At 49.2% G+C, this 22,252-nt stretch overlaps 1 protein-coding gene across 3 annotated transcripts; it reads left to right on the forward strand.

Annotated features, from left to right (window-relative positions):
* The first annotated feature begins 215 nt into the window (after window positions 1–215).
* On the forward strand, window positions 216–11,650 carry LOC6596154 (bumetanide-sensitive sodium-(potassium)-chloride cotransporter). 3 transcript variants are annotated; one of them, XM_026989555.1, is made up of 19 exons: window positions 216–868; window positions 3,168–3,350; window positions 3,452–3,566; window positions 5,147–5,405; window positions 5,498–5,751; window positions 5,819–5,933; window positions 6,002–6,141; window positions 6,219–6,384; window positions 6,445–6,587; window positions 6,657–6,766; window positions 6,826–6,961; window positions 7,030–7,623; window positions 7,712–7,934; window positions 8,133–8,189; window positions 8,386–8,433; window positions 9,367–9,464; window positions 9,523–9,752; window positions 10,610–10,845; window positions 10,917–11,650. In XM_026989555.1, the coding sequence occupies exons 1-19, from the start codon at window positions 615–617 to the stop codon at window positions 11,159–11,161; spliced, it is 3,606 nt and encodes a 1,201-aa protein (XP_026845356.1). In that variant the 5' UTR covers window positions 216–614; the 3' UTR covers window positions 11,162–11,650. The 3 variants fall into 3 exon arrangements, with proteins under 3 accessions (XP_026845356.1, XP_026845357.1, XP_026845358.1); XM_026989556.1 differs by lacking the exon at window positions 8,386–8,433 and having other exon boundaries at window positions 217–868; XM_026989557.1 differs by lacking the exons at window positions 8,133–8,189; window positions 8,386–8,433 and having other exon boundaries at window positions 217–868.
* The last annotated feature ends 10,602 nt before the right edge of the window (window positions 11,651–22,252 follow it).

Genomic DNA, 22,252 nt, shown 5'->3' on the forward strand with positions numbered 1-22,252 from the left:
TATGTTTAATTTGATATGAATGAGCGGGTGCCCACACAAACGAATGGCTGGGGCTCTCTAGGTTTTGTGGTCCACTTACTGATTCAGCAATATTTTGGGGCCTTGGAAACAGGAATTTTTGATGAGATTTTGTTTTCAGTTTGATTTATGTGAATCTTTTTTTCTTTCCACCTTTCTCTTTGCAGATTCGAGTAGCTTTAAGCTTGAGGCGGCGCGAAGAGAGGCAGATAGAGATAGAGAGAGACAGATAGAGTTCTATGCTGTTCCGCTTTAAACGCCAGTAACGGATATTCTGATTTTGCTTTGCCCCACAGACCGACGAAACGAAAAGGACACACAAGACGGCTTATATACACAATTAGCCACAGTGAATGGGTCCAGCCGGATACGACGATTGAATACGAAGAGAGCTCCGACCGACCCGACCCGACCCGACCCGCACACGGAAACCGCACAAGCCCTTGAATAGAACAACATTCCCTTAGGCGAGGACCCAGCCCGACCCAGACCCAGACCCAGACCCAGACCCAGACCCACACCTAGACCCACATTCAGACCAACATTCGGACCCACAGCCAGACCCGCGCCCCACAAACAAACACACGACACACGCGATGTCGGACACAACCTCTTTTGAGCTGGGCTCGGCCTCCGACCGACCCCCGAATAGGTTCCAAGTGAATCCGGTCAACGGCAACAGTCGCAAGACACAAGTCGCGACGGCCGACGGGGCCGGGACCGGGACCGGGGACAGCGAGGGACCCCACGAAGTCTACCGCCGGCTGACCAACATCGATGGGGAACTGCTCGAGGACGATGCCTTCGATGCGACCCAAATGCTGAACAAACACCAGCCACGACAACAGAGGTGAGTGCGGGTGGGGGTGTGGGTGGGGGAGCACTGGGATCCGTCCCGGGTGCGGTGCGGTTTGCACGGATTCGACCTTTTTCCCCAGTGGCCATTGTGCGAAGAATTGTGGAAATTTCTTGAGTTTTTCATTTTCTGGTAATTGTTTAGTGTTTCATCAAACGAGGTTTGCTTTTGTCGCCTCCTGTATTTTGTCCGCGCTTAATTATGGCGTTAACATTCCGCACTCCGGAGCCACAAAAGGAAGCAGGAGATGGCCCGGAAGAGTAAGATGGCCGGAATGTTGCGGAAATGCTTCAGAAGTTATCGCCAGAAATAGCATACCTTCTGGGGCAGCCATTCAAATGAATCATCGCTGTGCAAGGCGCAGGTCGTCGCGTCGCTCCCATCCCATACGAATACGAATACGAATACGAATGTATGCAGATGAGTGAGTAGATTTTTGGGTATTCAGAATTCGAAAATTCAGAATTCATATCATAACTGGCAATTGTCCAAGACCCTCCCTCCCTCCCTCCCCTTCGGTTTAAGACGAATCTCCCACTGAGCATCGCCCTTTGGTTGTGGAATGCCTTTTAATCATTCACGCCACATTTCCTACAACAGTAATTTGTAGGCCCAGTTGCCCATCATTCAAAATTGATTAAATTTTGTGGAATTTTTCGAACTTAATGCCTGGGAGTGGCCATCACCCACTGGTGGCCATGACCAGGCGCATCTATCAAGTTACGACCGAAAGTTGGACGACCTCTGGCCCAAAGCACCAGTAGCCCCCAGAAGGGCAGGTTCAACACTCGCTTGCCGAGGGGCAAAGAACCAAAGAGCCAAAGAGCCAAAAGAGCAGCTCGCTGCAGCTCGAGTCGATTCAGACAATAATGCCACGTCGAATCACAGACTTTCCTAATAACAATCATTTACGCCTGTGCCCCCATCGGCAGGCAATTTGCATAGACATCATGGACTGATGTCTGACAATATTTGTAGGTGACCAAAACAGAGCAGGGGCAGGGCAGGGCATATATAAAATGTTAATTTCAATGTGTTACCGTGACGTCACCTGGCGGCATGGAATGGAGCAGAATGGAATGTGTCTTGGAAAGCAGCTGAGAGTCGAGGGCTATGTTAATGAGGCTTATGATAATACTTATTATAGCCCCGTTTATTGCCTACTTGGAGGCACTCGTCACGAAATGCGTTCCGCGGAGATGAACGCGTCTCTCCTACTGCTGGTCGGTCGCGCGGGTAACAGACCCCCCACCGCCCCTGCCTCCGCCCCTCTCCCGCCTCCGGCTTTCACGGTTTCCTCATGTACGCAGGAGCAGGGCAGGAGGGGCTTTTAATCGTCTCAAATTGGCAGCCATCGAGGCCAGGATAATTTAATGCAAAGCTCACTGAAGGATGCCCTTGAATTTTAAACAAGGGATTTAGAGTTCCCAGATTGATAATTAATTTCTGATATTCCACCACGACTTTGAGTCGGGCCACAAATTAGAACAATCCCATCCCACATACAATCGAGTCAGAGCGAGCCTGCGGCTGTCATCGCACATCTAGAAAGAAGCCAAAGATTTAGAGACACACACACATGAGGAGGCAGACACATAAACTGTTTCACCGCCAACACACACGTCCCATATATCATACAAATATCTGGGGGCCTTCGAGCAGAGGCCCTGGATGACATGGATACACTTGTGTGCCCAGAATCAACACTAGACTACATGATATTTGGCACTTGGTACCCGGCACTTCATTGCAACGTTTGTTAGAAGCACAGTGGGAATTTTTAAAGAGCTCCAGGAAAAGTGTGCTCTCTGCTATTGACGCTTGAAATCAGTTGGGTGCCAGACACTGACACTCAGAGAGTCATGCAGCAGCAGCAGCAGCACATCGGCAAAGAATACGAAGTGTGGTTGAACTGCCGTCTGGGTGCGTGGGTGTCCTTGCTCCAAGCCCCGTCCCTGTCCCGGGCCCGGGCCCGTCTGCAGCAGGACCATAGCTCATTGTGGCACAATGAACAGCAATCAAAAACTGCAAGTTTCGATTGTGCGATTGAGGGCGGGCGGGGAGGGTGCACTGGAATAGAATTCAATTGAATTGAAATGACTTATTAGATTTCGAATTGAATTGCGCGGCTGTGTTCGGTGGATTGTGTTTTTGGGAAAGATGTTCACAGCAGGGGAATGGCAGCGCAATTAAGGCGGTGTCCACCCGTGGCACACCCGCGGCACACCCGTGGAGTGCGTACACAAAGAAAGGTACTCTCTTTGATAAAACCCTTCATTGTTTTAATTGGCAGGCAATCCATCAAGAGCAGCTTCCGCGACAAGGATAAGCCGTCCCGCTTCAGGGACCTGCAGACGACGACACGCTTTCAAGTGGACCCCCGGAGCGGCGACTCGGACGAGTCCAACGATTCGCAGGAGGAGCGCGAGCTGCTGGACAGCGAAATATACGATACGAAATATGGTAAAAGTTTTCGGTCAGTTTTCCCTCGCCGCCTGCCACTGACGACCGTCGTGGCCTGTCCCCCCCTTCTGCTGTTCCCCTTTCCAATCCCCAAACTCCGCTGCATCCCCACAGGCACTTCACGCGCGAGGCACTGCCCCGTCTGGACAACTACCGGAACATGATGTCCATCCAAGCGGCCTACCGTCCCACCCTCGACGAGCTGCACAACGCGACGCTGACGGGCAAGGTGAGTGCTTCCCTTTCGCTTGCCCTTCGGGCGGGTTCCATTCCGCGTTCGATTTAAATGAATATTAACGCCGGAGCCATAAACCCAGCCATGGGACCCTCAAGACCCACAAATTACAATTTTGCAGGCGCCATAAAATAACAATACGCATGCTTTACGAGTCGCAAATTTAAATTTATATTTATACGCCTCCGCCCACGCCCATGCCCACGCCCACGCCCACGCAATCCTGCGCAATTTCAATACTACATCAAATGACCCGAAGGCGGACCCCGATCCGGATCCGGATACGGCACTTTCAATCGATTCTGCCCGCTGCCATGCGAGTGCGTGGTGTGGTGGTGCGGTGGTGCCTCCGTGTCATGTGCGCGGTGCGTGACTGACAAATACCGCTCTAAGTCAGATCTCACGGGGTCGTTAGCACTGCAGCCTCCTGCAGAGGAGCTTGGGCCAGTCCTGGGGGATTCGCTTGTCAGTTGCAGTAATTGGGCCGGGAGCAGAGTCACCTCCAGCTTACAAGAACACGAACAAAAAAAAAATGCATTGCTTCAGTAAAGACCAGACGCGTATCCTAACTGAATTTTCGTATGGCAGCTGAAGACGATGCTCCCGTCGTCGCTGGTGTGCATGAGTACGCCTCCACCTCCGCCTCCTCCTCCTCCTCCTCCCCAGACGACGGGGAAAGGCCGCTGACTTTTCAGCTGACTTTTGTGAGGAGTCACTTGAGCAAATTTTCGATACAAAGGGGGATGGGATGGGATGGGATGCGATGGCATGGGTTGGATGCAAAGACCAAATGCAATGACACCAATTGGCTCTAATTGATTTCCACACTTCGCCTCATGATTGCTGACAATTGAAGCCGTAACGCAAGCGTAAACTGCCGGACTGACGGACTGCCAATGGGGCTGCTCGTAAATAAATTAAATTGTTTTTTTTCGGCTGATTCGGTCGTTCGATTGGGCAATTAATGCGTTGCACAACAGAATCAACAGTTTCACGGGCCCCAACATATCCGCGCTGGCAGATGTGGCAACACCCTTTTTGAGAGTTTAAAACTACGTCCCATAATAAAGTATCATTTGTTAAGCATCATTTTCAAAAACAATAAGCAATTGAGACGGGCCAGCGGTTCAAAAGTTCAATTGGTTTAACTGATGAGGCGGGGCTCGGGGTCGCGCTCGGTCTCGGGCTCGGTGGCGTATGATTAATTTATTAAGAATATTGCCAGCATCATCATGGGCCGGGTGCTGCCAGGTCAGATTCCAGGCTATTGCAATCATCTGCGGTTGTCTCAGAGTTTGCTCCAACGGAAAGCCCCTCGAGTCGCGTGGCTCTCTTTCCAAACATGTATCTCCATGGGAGCGCCAAATATTTGCCCAGTCCCCCGGGCAGGCGTGCTGTCGGGGCGAATCATTTATCAACAGTAGACAGCTTTATTGAAATTTGCAAGCGGCCGAGCCTAAACCGAAGCCCAAACCTAAGCCGAGCGTGCCCCTTCCTACCGCAGCCGGTGCTGTACCTGGCTCACGCCCCGCATGGCACCCACATGGCACCCACACATTTCCTTCCACCCACAGAACACTCACAGCTTGACGCGCAATCAGGACCCCGAGTCGGGCGCCATGAATGGCATCTTGAAATTCGGATGGATCAAAGGAGTGCTCATACGCTGCCTCCTCAACATCTGGGGTGTCATGCTCTTCCTGCGCCTCAGCTGGGTAGTGGGACAGGCGGGCATCATCGAGGGCTTCGTATTAATTCTGACAACGACCGCTGTCACGACCATCACGGCGTTGTCGATGTCGGCGATAAGCACTAATGGTGTCATCAAAGGAGGTAAGTCCCATCTGCCACTGCCAGTGCCATCCGTCGGTGGGTTTCGGGGACATTATAAATGGTCTTAATGCACTCCTCATCTCCCTTCCTAGGTGGCACCTATTACATGATATCCCGATCCCTGGGGCCGGAGTTTGGCGGCTCCATTGGGCTCATTTTCTCGCTGGCAAACGCCGTCGCCTGTGCCATGTACGTGGTTGGCTTTTGCGAGTCAATGCTGGCCATGATGACGGACTTTGACTGGAAAATCGTCGACGGCGGCGTGCAGGATGTGCGCATCATAGGCTGCGTGACCATACTGCTGCTCCTGATCATCGTCGTCGTGGGCATGGAGTGGGAGGCCAAGGTTCGTATGACTGACTCATAGCCCAACGATCAGCCGTAGAATCCTCTTCCTTTCTCTTGTCATCCAGGCCCAAATCGGACTCCTGATCATCCTGCTGGTGGCCATTGCCGACTTTGTCATCGGCAGCTTCATTGGCCCCAAGAACGAACTGGATCGTGCCAAGGGCTTCCTCGGCTACAATGGTGAGTGCCACCCACTTTTTCAATAATTCCAAAGACTAATGGATGCTTCCGGTTCGGGTTCTTCACAGGCACTACCTTCAGCACAAACCTCTTTGCGGACTATCGCGAGGAGAAGGGCGTGCAGCATGACTTCTTCTCGGTGTTTGCCATCTTCTTCCCCGCAGCCACTGGAATACTGGCGGGTGCCAACATATCGGGTGACCTGAAGGTATCTCTTTGCCGCACTCTCATCAGCTGAACACTGACCCTGAACCCACTTCCATCTGCCATCTTCCATCTCCGTAGGATCCCCAAAAATCCATTCCGAAGGGCACGATTCTGGCGATCGTCATCACCACCGCCACCTACCTGATCATGGTACTGCAGTGCGGTGGTGCAGTGGTGCGTGACGCCACCGGCAACATTACAGATGCGATCAATGGCTCCTATGCGTTTCTGGACTGTGCGGACGGTAGGATCTCCATAGGAGGCTGATTGAGCTGATCAGTGATCTAGTGTCTTCAATTTCCAGGTGGATGCAAATTCGGTTTGCAGAACTCTTTCCAGGTGATTGAGCTGGTGTCCGGCTTTGGGCCGCTGATCTACGCTGGCTGCTTCGCTGCCACGCTCTCGTCGGCTCTGGCCAGCTTGGTCTCTGCCCCGAAAGTCTTCCAGGTAGGACAGGGCACGGACAATCCAGTTTTGACGGAGTTCTGACTGGTCCATCTCTGGTGTTTTTTACAGGCACTCTGCAAGGATGAGCTCTATCCGAAAATCGTGTGGTTCGCCAAGGGCTTTGGCAAGAACAATGAGCCCGTTCGGGGTTACGTGCTGACCTTCATCATTGCCTCAGCGTAAGGAGCATCTAGTCCCATGGAGACACTCTTTTGATTCTGTTTTTTCTGCTCTACAGCTTTATTTTGATCGGAGAACTGAACCTGATTGCCCCGCTCATCTCGAACTTCTTCCTGGCCGCTTACATGCTGATCAACTTCAGCACCTTCCACGCCAGTCTGGCCAAGCCGGTGGGCTGGCGTCCAACCTTCAAGGTAATCCCACACTCGCACCGTTTCCATTTGATTTGATTCCAGTACTAATCCAGTGTTGATTGGAGCAGTATTACAACATGTGGCTTAGTCTGCTGGGCTCCATTCTCTGCGTGGCCGTCATGTTCCTCATCTCGTGGGCCACCGCACTTATCACCTTTTCCGTAGTGCTGGCATTGTACTTAATCGTGGCCTACAGGAAGCCGGACGTCAACTGGGGCTCCACCACGCAGGCGCAGACGTACAAGAACGCCCTGATGTCGGTGCAGCAGCTGAACAACGTGGAGGAGCACGTGAAGAACTACCGCCCGCAGATCCTGGTGCTCTCCGGGCTGCCCAACACGAGGCCAGTGCTGGTCGACCTGGCCTACATGCTGACCAAGAACCTCTCGCTGCTCGTCTGCGGACACGTGTTGCGCGGCTCCAGCTCCCAGAAGTATCGCACCTACCTGCAGGAGCGGGCCGCCAACTGGTTCCGCAAACACCGCGTCAAGGGCTTCTACGCCTTGGTGGACGGCGAGGACTTCGAGTCCGGCACCCGCGCTCTTATGCAGGCCACCGGCATCGGCAAGCTGAAGCCCAACATCCTGCTGCTGGGCTACAAGACTGACTGGCAGACATGCGAGCACAAGGAGCTGGACCAATACTTCAATGTGATGCACAAGGTGGGTTCCATCACCGTTTCCGTTTCCGTGAGATCCGCAGCCAAAGAACGTCGCCGTATCCTTTCGTTTCCCTTCCTTTCCGCCACAGGCCCTGGACATGTATCTCTCGGTAGCCATTCTTCGGGTGCCCCAAGGTCTGGACTGTTCGCAGCTGCTGGGGTCGCAGGATGGCTGGAAGACCGTGTCGGAAGTGCCGCGGACGCTGCAGCCCAACGAGAGCTCCGGGGACCTGCAGGCCGCCGACAGCAGCGCCAGGAATGGCCTGGGTGGCAGCATTGACTCCCTGAGCCGCAACGTGTCGGTGTCGCAAGGTGAGAACTGACGCCAGATGCAGAAGCTCGATGCAGGAGGAGGCTGCAGGAGTCCAATGAATAATGAATAATGCTGTCTTTGATTATATCTTGCATGTGTACTGCCCCAAAAACCCGCACCTGTCTAACCTTCACCAATATGCTATATGCACCTGCAATCAACAACGACACCCTTGCACCACAATTGTAATTCCCCAGAGGACCGTGGCCGCCATGCCCTGCTCCATGCCGAGAACAGCCTGAAGATAGTCAAATGTAAGTAGCATGTCCAGTGGAATGATATAAGGGTCAACCAATGTCACCAATTCTACCTCCCTCCAACCCACACAAATCTGTGAAACCGTGCACTCGTACCCGTACCCGTACCCGTACCCGTACCCGTATCCGTACTCGTACGCGCACCCGTATCCGAACCGTGTTTCGGCTTGCGGTTTCCGGTTGGGATTTCCAGTGCGCTTTAAGCAGAGTCTCCGTAGAATGCGCTCCTGGCCAGGTGCAGGTGAAGTTGTGTTTAAGCTAAGATTTACGTGTCCTAAAGTGCTTGAATGGAATGTGAAGTTGTTGTAGGCTGAGTAGTAGGTAAATATACGAATACGAATGAACTACATGCAGAGATGCCACACACACTCCACGCTCTCCACCCAGAATCCCGAACCCCGAACCCCAAACACCGTGCATGCGTCTTGCCCCCGCCCTTGCTCGTGCCCTTACTTTTCTTCTATGTTCTTACCCCTTGCCTGCTCCTTTTGCCTGTTGTATTGATGCCTGAAACCGTGTTGTCCCAATTAAGCCATAAACTTTCCAACAAATTAACGACACTCAGCATCGGAACTAATCCCAAGCTGCCGCACCGTCCCACTGGTGTCCCACACGAGGTGCTAATGGCCACGGGCTTGGTGGCTCTCGCTCCAGCTCTTCTTGGCCTTCCGAACCCGTCGATGGCTCGACAGCTGTGTGGCCGACCTTTTCGGCAATCTGATGCCGCAAAATTAATGCAATGCTCGTAAATTTGAATTTTAAATTGTAAAATGTCCAGCCGGGATATCCGGGGATGCGGATGCCGGAAACATGTGGAAGGCAACAAGAGGACTGCAAATCCAGGGAGCTCCTAGTCCCCTACATGGCCGCGGCACGTGCCGCATCGGAGAACAAACAAGTTGATTTAAATATACATACATACATACATACTCGTACACACTGTCTGTCTCTGCTCTGCCGATAAGGCAAGAAAAGTGGATATTGAAAAGCGGCAGAGACCCGCACTTGCCCCATGCCTCGTGCCTCATGCCTCTTGTTGTCTGTGCATGCCCTGAATGAAATGAAATGAAATGTTGTTTCGCTTTATCTATCCTTTGACTTGCCGTTGCCCAGACTCTAAGCGTTCTTCGTGCCTATAGGCCAGTACTGATTTTGCCCCTTCGCTTCCCAACAGCCTCCAGTACCAGCGACCTCTCGTTTATAGCCAGCAATCAGGCTAAGGATGTGTCCGGCTCCCCCGATCCTCTCGAGGCCAAGGCGGCCAATGTGGTGGTAAGTGAAAGCGTAAAATCTAATATGCCACATATTAACACCGCGCCACTTGCCGCAGCCCAACACCCTGCGCAAGTCCAAGCTGAAGCACGACGACCCAGCCTCCCTCTACAAGGGTCCTGGCGGGGTGGAGCTGTCCAAGGAGATCCTCTCCGACCTCACCCAGTTCACGAGGAAGCGCAGCCATGCCGTGATCGATGTCTGGTGGCTGTACGACGACGGTGGCCTCACACTCCTGCTGCCCTACATCATCAGTACGCGACGCACCTGGCAATCGTGCAAATTGAGGTAAGCCCGACCACGGATTTCGACGAGCAGGAATTTCGACGCCATTCCCATTGGCTCTTTGCGTCTAGATTTACACATTCGCTGGTAAGCGGAACATACATATAGTACATACTCGTATGTTTCCGCAGTTAACTTTTTCCATCTGGGGAAAAGTGAATCCCCAGCACTGTTCAGAGTTTGGTTGCGGCCGCAAGTGCTGCTGATTGCGGCAGAGCCAGCACTGAATGCACTCCCCTGGCATAGTAAAAGCGAAAACACACATGTTTGAATAAAGCATTCGTTGTTTAAATACAAACGAAGGGAAATTAAACAGAATTCACTTTGATTTGAATACGAACCATGTTTAAATTGAATGCAAAACACTTTAAATCGAAGAAAAAATTGAAATATTCAAGATCAAATATTCTCATATAAATGACAAGTCTCGGGGCAAACAAAATGGCATAAATATAAGGGCTACGGGGGATTTTTTTTCGCGTTTTAAAGATAAATTAGCATCCCATATGATGTGACGCGAAGTCTGATGTGCTGATGGAAAAGTACCGAGTTACAGCACTATTGAAGTAGTAGCATTTTTTTTAAAAAAAGAATCCTTGTACATGCAATGCCAATTGGATGCCCATGGACATTTCCAAGATAAAATGCGGGATATGTGGCATTTAATTTACTGCTTTGTGGCAAATCCGCTTTGCTTTTGACTCCCATTTCAAAGTAACTCTAGTCGGGTGCATGCAGTAAGCGGCTTAATGGGCGTGTTACACTCGACTGTGTGCCGTCAATGTGATTGTGGGTGTGGGCGTGGGTGTGGATGTGGATGCTCTTTTTTACTACATTCATTTCACTATGTTGCCCCACAGGGTGTACGCGCTGGCTAACAAGAACTCGGAGCTGGAGTTCGAGCAACGTTCCATGGCCAGTCTCCTGTCCAAGTTTCGCATCGACTACTCCGACCTGACACTGATACCTGACATAACCAAGAAGCCGCTCGAATCGTCTACGCAGTTCTTTAATGAGCTAATTAAGGACTTTGTGGTGAGCGAGAAGGACACCGAGAACGGTAACAGCAGCAGGGCGACCCTCAACGAGGACGAAAGTAAGACTACCAGGCTTTTGTCTGTCTCCATATCCAATCAACCCCTAATCACCCTCAATCACTCGCTTCAGCTCTCATAAGTGACGATGATCTGCTGGCCGTTCAGGACAAGACCAATCGATATCTCCGTCTGCGCGAGTACCTGCGGGAGCAGTCGACAAAGTCGGATCTGGTGGTCATGACGCTGCCCATGCCTCGAAAGAACATCGTCTCCGCCCCCCTCTACATGGCATGGCTGGAGAGTCTCAGCCGCGACATGCCACCATTCCTGTTTGTGCGCGGAAACCAGACGAGTGTGCTGACGTTCTACTCGTAGAAAAGGACCAGGACCGAGATGGGGACCGGAACCGGGACCTAGCTGTCTCCGGATTCTATTGTATTCTACTTACACTTACCAACACTCACACTCACTTTTTTTGTTAGATGTACGAGTATTTTATCTTTAGCTGTACCACCTATGTTGTACATACATTTAGGAGCGGAGCCCTTCTCCACGGAACGCACACAGGCACTGCACCCGCAGACGGACACGGTAATCGCCTTACAGTCCGAAATAGACATAAATAAAACCAACTCCATATTCGTGTGTGCCGGGTCCGGGCTGCTCTTTCCCTTCTATAAAAACATTGTCCCTGCAATCGAGTTTAAATTGTGTTTAAATACAGTGCAGTAAATACAGTAATTTTTTTTTGAAGTAAACATAATTTGTTAGTTACTAAGCAGGAACAGGAACAGGAACAAAGGCTTATCTCTGAAATTAGCACGATTAAATTTGCGCTGTGGATTTTCTGTGGCGATTAACTAATTTACTTTCAATAATAAACAATTTTGTAGTAGTCTTCAGTCTTCAAGTACGGGGGATAAAATTAATTGAATAATGAGAAATTTCCACCTAATGTGGAACTGCACTTTAGCCAAAGAAAAAGGAGAACAAATACGAAGAGGGTTACAATATAGACTTATACTTAAGGGCCATCAAAATGGCTACGATTGAGTTGGTTAAAATACGAATTTCATCTACTTTCCATTGTTGGGATTCCGCCTATAACGAATCAGTTATCGGAACAACGGCTTTGCCTGCTGGCAGCTCAAAAGCCGCAGTAGTTCTCCATTTCTTTGACACTTTATTACCAATAAAATTTTGGGAAAGCTAAAATGCAATATTTCTTCTTAGAAACAAGCAAAAGAAATTCGTTTTTACCTTAAGAAAACATTGAAATGTCTTGCAAAATCGAAATGCCGTTTTATAGGGTCAGGGCCTCTTTTGCCCATGGCCTGGTACTAGAGGCCTGGTACTGGCAGCCTGGTACTGGCAGTCGCCATGTGTACGTTACACAATGAATAATACATTGACATCAATTATATTAAAATAGGTAAAACGAAAAATGCACACAAAAATATACAGTAAGGAGACCACCTTCAAGTAATGTTTCTCATCACAAAATGTGGAAATGTGGTTGGTAATTTGCATTTAAATCGAGTTGAGCATTTAATTTTAATGGCTTTTCGATTGAGACATTAATATTAATACCCTTGAAGGACAGTGAAATGAAAACACATAAGCTTTCTGCTTGCATTAAGCCCAAATGTTGAGGAGGATATCAACTGAAGGGTATACGCATCCTGCGACTGACTATTCCGCCTCTGTTATCCGTCTGAGCTTTCGATTATCTTTTATGCCAGCTTCCGGTGGATTTAAAGAGGTATCTGCGACTCAACTTTAAGTACAGTTTGCGGCAGTCAAACAGCATTTCAATTTGCGGCAGAATATTGTATATTGTATCCTCCGATTTTTATCGTTTTGGCTGGAGCTGGAGCCCCTGGAGCTGCCGCATCTCCGCGGGATGGGTCAGCGCCCCGAAGGCAATGGACTTGTTGATTTCTCGCTGTGTTTTTCTTGTGCTTTAGCGTAAAAACATAAATAAATATTTAACGAGTAAGCCATTGTCAGCCGCACGGCAGCCACAAAGGCACACAGCACAGATCGAGGCATCGAAATCCTTTCCAGGGAGTCTCAAGCGGCCAACAAACTCTCAGGCGGACACGTGGCCATTTTGGAGAGCTTTGCACTTTGTCCTCAAACGCAAACAGCATGTGGACGACATTTTTTGGTTGGTGGTTTGGTGGTTTTCCAAAGACTTGCCTCGTGTGCCCTGGGGCAAACAAATTACTACAATTAGGCAACAACAAAAAAAAGAAGGAGGTTCGTAGAAGGGCAAACATGTGTACAATGTTTTGGCCAATTACTCTGGAAATTGGGGTGAAAGCTGAGGGGCACGGCATTCGTAGTCTGCATATTCCTGGAACAAGCTGTGGATTGCATATTACACTTTGTTCCAAGCTGAGTCAAAGATTTCCACTGAAGGAGGGATACACAAGTGAAGGATTTCATATATATATGCAAGTAGTTTCAAAGGAGATATGATTTTCCAGATGCCTGCCCTAATATCCCATCAGCTTGATTCCCAATGATTGCTTGTTCATTGTTTGGGACTGGCGGGCGGGCACCCCTGAAAGTATGCAATAGGATGAGCACCGTCATGTGGAATTTGTACAAAATGGCACCCCAAACACTACGAGTATACACACTTCCGGTTAAAGTGGGCTACATTTAGCCAAGTGTGTGCCTATACTCTCCGACAGAGACAGACTTACTGGCGTCGCTCAAATCAATTAAGTTTTTCGACAGAACAACAAATGAACTCGTGCGTCGGCAAATGGATGTGTGATCTGCGAGACCAGGAAAGGGAAGAGGAAAGGGCCTGGCCCGGATATAAAGGCGGGAACCCGACCCTAATGCTTGCCAGACGATTAAGCACTTTACGTGCTGCAGTTAGCGCTACTCGCTGTCGTGTTTGATGCTGTGGCCCAATACTCGTACATCAAACTAAAACTTTATCCAGACAAACGTCAGGAGAGCAAAACTTTATTATTTGATTGCCCAAGCCTGTCAACACATTGCGGGCCCCTTAATAGGTATCCGGCTTCCCCTCTGTGTGTGGCGGAGTCTTGGATATTTCGAAGAGGCCTCACGCGAACGGGAAACTAAAAGTAAGGCACGCATGCCGGCTTGCCAGAGAACTTTTCTAAACTCAATCCCAACAGATATATACAATTTTCATTGTGTGAGTGCGTCTCTGATTGTGGCACGGAGCACGGATATTGTGCCACACACACACACTTGTAGCTTTTCCCCTCTCCCCCCACACATGTGTGTAGTTGTTTGTAGCTGTTGTATTTCGCTTTATTACAAAGCAAGCATGATACTCGCTCTTCATTCGATGTTCCGACTAGAAGGCACCCATAAACCCATACGTGCATCATACTTGCACACCGATAGAACATACACTTACGGTCCCCGAGCAATGGGTATGCGAACAAGTCGTTGTAATTCTGTTGCTCCCTGTGCTGCTGCTGTTGCTGTTGCTGTGGCACTCACTGCCTGTTTTATGAGATTCACGCTTTGGCAACGGGTGTGCGCTTGCCGGAGTGCCGCCTCTGTCTGTCCCAGCTTTGAAGATTCCCCATAAATCTTATCACATTTTTGTGCCGTTTCTCAAATTGAATGTGTGGTGCAGATGAACATTTTGAAGTGTGCCTGTCAGAGCGTGGGTGGGGCTTGGGTGGTTTAGGGGGTGCGCTGTGCTCTGCTGTGCTGTGCTGTGCTCGGTGGTTATTTTTGCGTACGTACTTCCCATCTTTGTACTTTCACGCCCAAAATGTCATTCATTACTTTTCAATGAAAAACTTTGTCCTCGTTCGAAGGGCATAAGCAGTTGATTCATAGGTTATCGAGAAGAGTGGCCCTCTGCCAAAAACCTACATAACCAAAATATTTCATAGATCCTACTCCTACTAAGTAGGCAGTGCTGCAGAGAAAAGCGGCTGGATTCCGGCGTAAGCTGTTCATAAGTCTGTCTGCTCTCTGCTGGAGCTGTTGAACGGTTTTCCATTGTTGTCAAGTTGCCGGATAAGCCGCTTTGAAAAGTTACAAATGCCCTAATGAAAGATTCCGCTTCAAATTGATGGCATTATGATTATATTTTCAATTTCTCGATTCATCACAATTTCTGTGTGCTAAGTGCTAAGCCTTTTCCTTGGAATTGCCCTCCTCACACCACACTGCTTGTTCAGATCCGGCGATTGAAAAAGGATTTTCTCTGCAAAATTCTCTTTGCAAATTATTTTATAATCTAATTAGGATAAGATTCTATCAGACAGGAATGGAGGAACTGCTTTAAGCCGTTGCTTCGTCAGTTAAATATTTATAGAAGCTTGTCTATAAATAAATACATCTCCAAGTGATAAATACATTAATAAGGGGTCGTTTTTATAAACGTTCTGCATGGATGCCGAATGGATGGGTGTTCTAGTGGCGGGGGGAGGCTATTTCCGGCAATAACCTGTGCACCCTGACCTATATCAATAATTCAGTTATGGCCCCGAACAACGGGAAAGCAATTAAAAACTGGAGGCACGCACATCCTGCCAACTCGGCTCTGAAGAGTGTTGCCTAGAAATACGAGTATTCGTACTTTGGGGCCGGGACCCATAAGGCATAAATCACACGAAACCAACAACACGACACGTGCCCGCCGTAAAGGCAAGTCCCGTCAAAGTTGAGCTGTCAGCGCACTGCTGAGGGTAGCGGAAGCGGTAGACGTAGATGTAGTAGTAGAGCCCAGCAGGGGGGCGGGATTAGGCAGTGTAATTGCAAATTCCACGCCACGCACTCGAGTCCTAAATCAAACCGAATTCAAGCCATTAATGTGACCGCAATCGCATAAAATTATCACGCACAGCCCCCAGAAGGCAGGGAAGGCAGAAGATTGGGAGATCTCCGAGTTCCGCGATTCCTTAAAGTCGTGTCAATGGCTTCCGTGCCATATAGGTAGGTAGGCAACGGTAACGGAAAGGCATGGAATGGGGCAAGAAAGCATAGCTATGTGCAACGCTTTCACTTTTTAATTAAATAAATCGTGGCTGTGGCTGTGGCTGTTGCCGCGGCTGCCTTCGGCGGCAGTCTGCAAAGTTCGGGCCGCAGCCAAGCAAACTCGAATATTGCCAATGACTTTTGGAAAAGCTGCGAAACTTTTTAAGCGTTCGCGGAAAGTTTTCAATACTTTGAGCTGCAATTAATTGAGCAGCTCTGACTCGGCGAATTTGGGTATCGTTTCGGGTGGGGTTCTTGAACGCTTTCATTGCATTGAACTACAGGCCACCCGTTGCCATTTCTCCATCGACAATTCGACCAAGTGTGTAATAAACATTTTATTGCTGCCACTAAGACACTTTTAAATAGAGGGTACAACGAGCCACAGCGGCGGCCGTTGGAAAATTCGATCAAAATAAATTTGCATGCGGGCAAATGGAATGGGGAACGCGGGTCGGAGGATACCCAGAGGCACTGCTCCCAAGGATGCCCTAAAGTGACTCGGAGATATTTTCAGCGCGAGAGCAATAGAACGACAAACGACACCCAGGCCCAAGACTCTCAAAAGACCGATTTTTCTTGGGATACTCTTGCAACGGGAGCGAGAAAAGATTTGCGTTAAAGTGGACAAGTGCATTATAGCATCTTCCCTTGCACATGGAGAGTCCTTTGGATCCAGCTTCGTATCTCGTATTTCTGAATAAGGCACTACACAAATTTAATGAACCTTAAAATGGAATGCTCGTGCCGGGCTATGGATATGATGGTATGGTACCCTCCCTAGAGGACACTTCCTTCCTCCCGCGTGGCCCATCGCGTGTCACGTGTGGGCTTTAAAGTGGAAAAGACAAAGAGAAACTGGGAGAAATACTGACAGACAGAGGAAGCGACGAAAAATTGTCGAGCTTATTTATAACGACTGGAATTTGCTGCGAACTCGAAAGAAAATGGAGCAGGACGAGTAGAGCGAGCAGGACGAGCAGGACTAGCAGGAGGGATGACAAACAAGTGCGGGCAAGGACATTACTTGCGAGCAACGACGAATTAGCGAGGCGCTGGTATCCGACACCCCGCCTCCCGGCACAGGGGGACTCAATTCCATAGAGATTTGGACAGGAAGTAGGCCTCACACGAGGCATTAGCATTTTACGGTACGGTACGGTACGGAGGCTCCGTGTGGGCTGGGAGTGGAAGGGCCCCATCCCCGTTGCTGAAGCATTCCCTCGCATTTAGTGAAATTTATTTTCCCAGTCGCATCTGGCTCATCTGCAGGCAAACAAGATTCTGACATGATTTGAAAAATTTTGATGATACATTTATTTTCCGAGCTGGCTGCTCCAGCGGGCTTCCATGGTCAGAACATGTGCGGAAAGCCGCTCCCCCGAGATGGTAGGGATAGGACTAGAGGGAGGGAAAGGGGTAGTAATATTTACTTTTCTCTTTCGAGCAACATATAAATACAATTGTGGAATTTGTTGGGCACAGCTTTAAAAGAAAGCAGAATAAATTAATACGGAAGGAATTCCAATGCGCATCGAAGGAGAATTCAATTCGTTTCGAGGTGCAGGCATGTCCTTGATGCTTTTTAATTGCATATTTACTCAGATTCATCAATATTCCTGAATATTGCACCAGCAAAAGGATGTGTGCATAGTGCAAGAGCCAAAAAGCAATAAGATCATCTTTTTTGGAATTTTCCAATTAAAATGTGCCCAAAATGGAACAACTGGCTTTAAGGGAGCTCTGTTTAAAGCCAGCCCAGCCCAGCCCTGCCCAGACCAGCCCAACAGCAACCTGAGGATTAGCCCGGAACATGGCCTATTTTGCCTTGCTGATGATGTGTTAATGAGCCCAAAGGGTTAACTATTGGGCTGATGATTACTCGAGCATCCGGCCCACTCAGATGTGGGCAAACTTTAGCGCATCATGCCAGGCCACGACCCCACGCCCCCACCCAACTCCCAACCCCCATACATACACATGTACACAGTTACCAAAACTACACTCATTCGTGTATACATTTTCTAGAATTTTGGGTACGTACGTACACGGTCATATTAAAGTCGTTGGGCATAAATCATGGAGCCACACAGAATTAAGGACCTGCGGCTGGAAATGTATTTATTTGTGGATTAGATTTTAAGTTGAATTTGTGCTCGAACGCAGAGGAGTGCGCGCACTAATTACCCACACAGCGCCAATGCCCCAAAGCGGCAAAGACGCTAAGAGGCAGTGTACGACTCGCGAGTGACCTTGGAGGGCCTCCGCAAACAATGGAGAACTTTGTGTGTCCATTCATTCACTTTAATTGAATCGCCCCGCCGTTAATGAAGAGCGGAGGCGCTGGCGCTGGCGCTGGCACTGGCACTGGTCTCGCGTTGCACGTGAGATGGGGCACTAGGCCACGGCGGTCCTCGTTCGTTGAGCAGTTTGTTATGATAATAATGTAAATTAATTACCGTTAGAAGGCATGGATTAGGCTGTCCGTCCGGCCGGACAGGACAAGTCCGGGAAAGTGCTTCTGCTCTTGGGCGCACAGCCGTAATAATAATTTCCTCTGCTGTTGCGCCGTGCCACTTAATGGGAAAGGCCCTAACTTCGCATTTTCGTGACTCCGGACGCTGTAAATGTTTTCCATAATCGTCTGGCTGCTGGCTTAACTGCAGTCGGGAGCCACTTGGCCTTGTCTGATCCCCGTAATTGTGATCAACTGCTGTTGCCAGGACCCAGCCCCGGAAGGCTTTGCGCCTGGAGTTGGGTACTTTTCGTATTTCGTATTCATTGACTGTCCATCTGCTGGCTTCTGGCCAACTATTCGGGGAGGCGCCTGTAATTACCAATTAGCAATGCATTTGATATGAAAACACTCGGACATAAATCACAGCCATCCGCCTTACAGCAAGGTATTTATTGCCTTTTTAACTAAATGCCACTAATTGCCAAGAGTAGCTTAAAAACACTCGACTTTGTCGCATTGACCGACGATTTTTATAACACATAAAATATTTATGACCGGGCAGGTTCATAAAACGCTCGAAATCCGAGCGACGCCAGACCTGTCCAAACACCGAAATGCCCGAAACACTCAACGAGAAGCCCATAAATTCCGAATAGGCGATACCCAATGGGTGAAATGGGCTCCGAAGGGGCTCCACCAACCCACCAACCCACCGATCCACCGACCCAGCAATCCACCAATCCACGGGGCGGTCCATGGCGACTGCTTTTTATGCGCAGCACCGTCGCCGTTTTGTTTGCAATAAATGTTTAAACTCTGCATAACTTCTTAATAATTAAGCGCTGCCCATAAATCACGTACCCAAGACCGGGTCCGAGTCTGGGTCCGTGCCGGAGCTGGCTCTGGCTCTGGCTCTGGCGCTGGCGCTGTCGCTGGGGCACATTCCATTAATTAAATCGCTGCATTAAATGTATTATCGTGCTGTTGCTCTTCTTACTGTTATCGCTACTCCGGCGGCCATTCTTGGCAGTCCCTGTATTCCGATTGTTGGTTTATTTATTCCCCTGTCTAATTGGCTCTGCTAATCACAATTTGTGGTGCCTACTGTGGGGAGTGGTGCGATTGTGGGCGCAACGAGTTGAGGACCGCAACATGTGTTCCCATAAAACGCTTCTTTTCCTTCGAAAAACATCCAAGCACCAACATTTATGCAGAGTTTTTCTGTAAATCATGGCAAACCCTCAATTCAAGGGGATTATCGCTCGTTAATAATAAATGATGGCCTTTTGCAGCTTCCTTGCAGGTTCCTTTTGTTTGTTTCAAATTCGTTAGCACCGTTTCTGTATCCAGATCTATCCGGCTCCACACTTATTGTGTCCATTTTTGCCATAAAACGTACTCATACGTGTTATCCAGTTCTCTAATTAAACGAATCTTTAAATATGATTTTCGCGGTGCAAGCCATTCGTAAAACAGAAAATCATCGAAATACCACTCTCGAATATACCGGGCACAGCCGAATTATTCGGCTGGAAAATCACGGGAAAATAACAACAAGCAACCAGCAAGAGCAACGATAAAAATAGCACCAGAACTCGCCAGACTTTGCATTTGACTCCTGTCATGTTTTACCACCTGCAAAGCACTCACCTGCTCCCAGGGAGCCGCTGCTGGCGGAATGAAGGATGCTTGGATGATGCCAAAAAAGGCTGTGCTTTGTGGCTTGTTGTTTTGCTTAACGAATGAGTTCTTTAACCCTTTGGCACTGGGATAATGCTGGCTGTTGTTATTTATTGTGCCATTCTCAGCGGCCCGCCCAGTCCCTACCCCGAAGCGGTCTGCACTCGTACACGTTTTGGGAGATATTTTATTTGTCGAGTCGTGAGCCGCTGTCCTTGTCCTCCCGACAGACTCGAGTACAGGCGCAGGTAATTAATGGAGAGAATGTGTGGAGCACTGGCCCGTTTGTGATTGAATACTTAAGTGTTTTGTGTCTTAGGCGGGACGACTCAATTGTCAAGCCAGACGCCCAACTGAGGGATCAATTCCACACTGAGCGGAATAAGTGTGTTACCCCAAGCTGAAAGAACGTGAAAGAACTCTACTTGAGATTTTGTGTCTTACCCTGAGAACACTTTCAGTGCAATGAGCTCTTGAACGATTCCTTCAGACTGGATAAGACATTTCCACTCACCTTATCGCGTCCCTTGATTAGTTATTTAGTGAAGAATAGGTTTAGTCACACTCCCACATCCTGGCCATAGAAGTTCGAGCTTGAACTCGAGTTCCTTGCACCGGCTCTGATGGCCTGCAAAGTGAAAAAAGTCGAGTTGAAAACAAATCCCTGCCACATCTTATGGCCGTCTGACATTTGGCATTTTCATGGACATGTGGGGGCCGGTCGGTTGGCTGGTCGGTCCGTCTGCATACGTGTAGGATTGAATGGATGCCAGAACGAACATTTGTTTGATTTTCACGTACGCCTTTATTGCTGTATTTCATTGTGTTCGAAATGCCTCGACTCTCCGTCGGGCTATTGGCACTGTCAGACCTTGTCAATGCCCGGACAGCGGCACACCGGGAAACCAGGACCCTGGGACTTCGGGCGTACACCAACGGTCTACCACTGTCTGTGTTTACCCCGAATAGTCCGGGACGACCTGTTGTCAGACTATTTGCTTTGCATTTAGAGCGCAGGCCAGGCAACATTAATGGACAGCTAAACACTTGTGCACGCGCCCAAGAGGACTGCGGGCTCCTGTTCGCCTGGGAGAACTAGTTCCTATTTGTTTCGCTAAAGAAAGGAGAACAAAACCCTTGAGGGACAGGACTAAATAGGTGTAGGCGGCAAACTCAATAAATATCCTATCCCTTGTTCAAGCAGAGGCTTCGCCACTCACTCGCCCAAACGCCATTAGGTGGAGCGTGGGCCTTCAATTCTTGTCCTAAATGGACGTTCTGTGCCCTAAGCCCCTACCACCAGACCACCAGGGTCTGGGCGAAAAACGCTTTATTATTGTACCTATAAATTCTCTGTGTTTTGATTTAACGCCTTACCAGGTGCTTTGATTGAGCATGCTCCGCACATTGGCCCCCATTGGCGCCTTCCTCGCTCGGCTTTACTTGGCCTTCGCCCTCTTTTCCCACCTACTGGTCAGTCATTTAATCCGGGAATTTTCCCTGCTTTGGTGATTTATAATTTTAATGATGTTGCCATACCTGGGCATAAAGACGGAATCGACAGCGCGTGATTTCCCCTTTTCCTACCTAATCAATGTGTAGTGTACTACACGCACAAGCTGCTCCAGCTCCATGAGCTGTACGCCCTCCCATTTTAGCTGGGTAAATCTAGATTTCTGGGCTCGCCAGCCTTTCAATTTGGTCTGGCTCCGGCTCTGGCTCTGGTTGACTATGCCTGTTGATTAAGCGGTTAAAGACATTGAGAGAACTAGGACTCTGGCCATGAAGTTTGGCCCAAAAATACGGGGGCGTGGGCGTGGGCGTCGGCCAATTGACTGTGTGTAATGGACGTGGCCGCACGGCGTATACTTAATGTATTAGCAATTTGCTCTACCTGAGTTTTGTATTGATTTTGATTGGCCTCCCGTTCCCCGCCCCATCCGCCATTAATTTTCTACGCAATCCACTCTCGTTTTGATTTTGACATTTGTTTGAGTTTGTTCACGATGGTAAAAGTTAAGTGTTCCCCAAATTGAGTTATTTGCTGATCCGTGATAGTCCACGAGAACGCCTGCCCCTGGCTGTAGGGGCTGGTTTAAAGCGTCAAAACGATAGGAACGTGCTGTCGCAGCGGGTTCGGATTGAGCTCATTGACTGCCACGGATTACGTTGTACCAGGATATGAGTCAATAGCAGAAGAACCCAAGTTTCCAGCCCCTTGATTTGTTTAAAGGGTAATCCGCTTAGGATTGTATTCGCAAATATTTGTATATTAGTTCTCAGGTCCAACACCTGCGACAGCAGGCTGCGATTCCAGCATTAGAGATCCCATGACG

Source organism: Drosophila persimilis, unplaced genomic scaffold (genome assembly GCF_003286085.1).
Source record: "Drosophila persimilis strain 14011-0111.01,24,50 unplaced genomic scaffold, DperRS2 tig00000431-arrow-pilon, whole genome shotgun sequence".
Classification (NCBI taxonomy): Eukaryota; Metazoa; Arthropoda; class Insecta; order Diptera; family Drosophilidae; genus Drosophila; species Drosophila persimilis.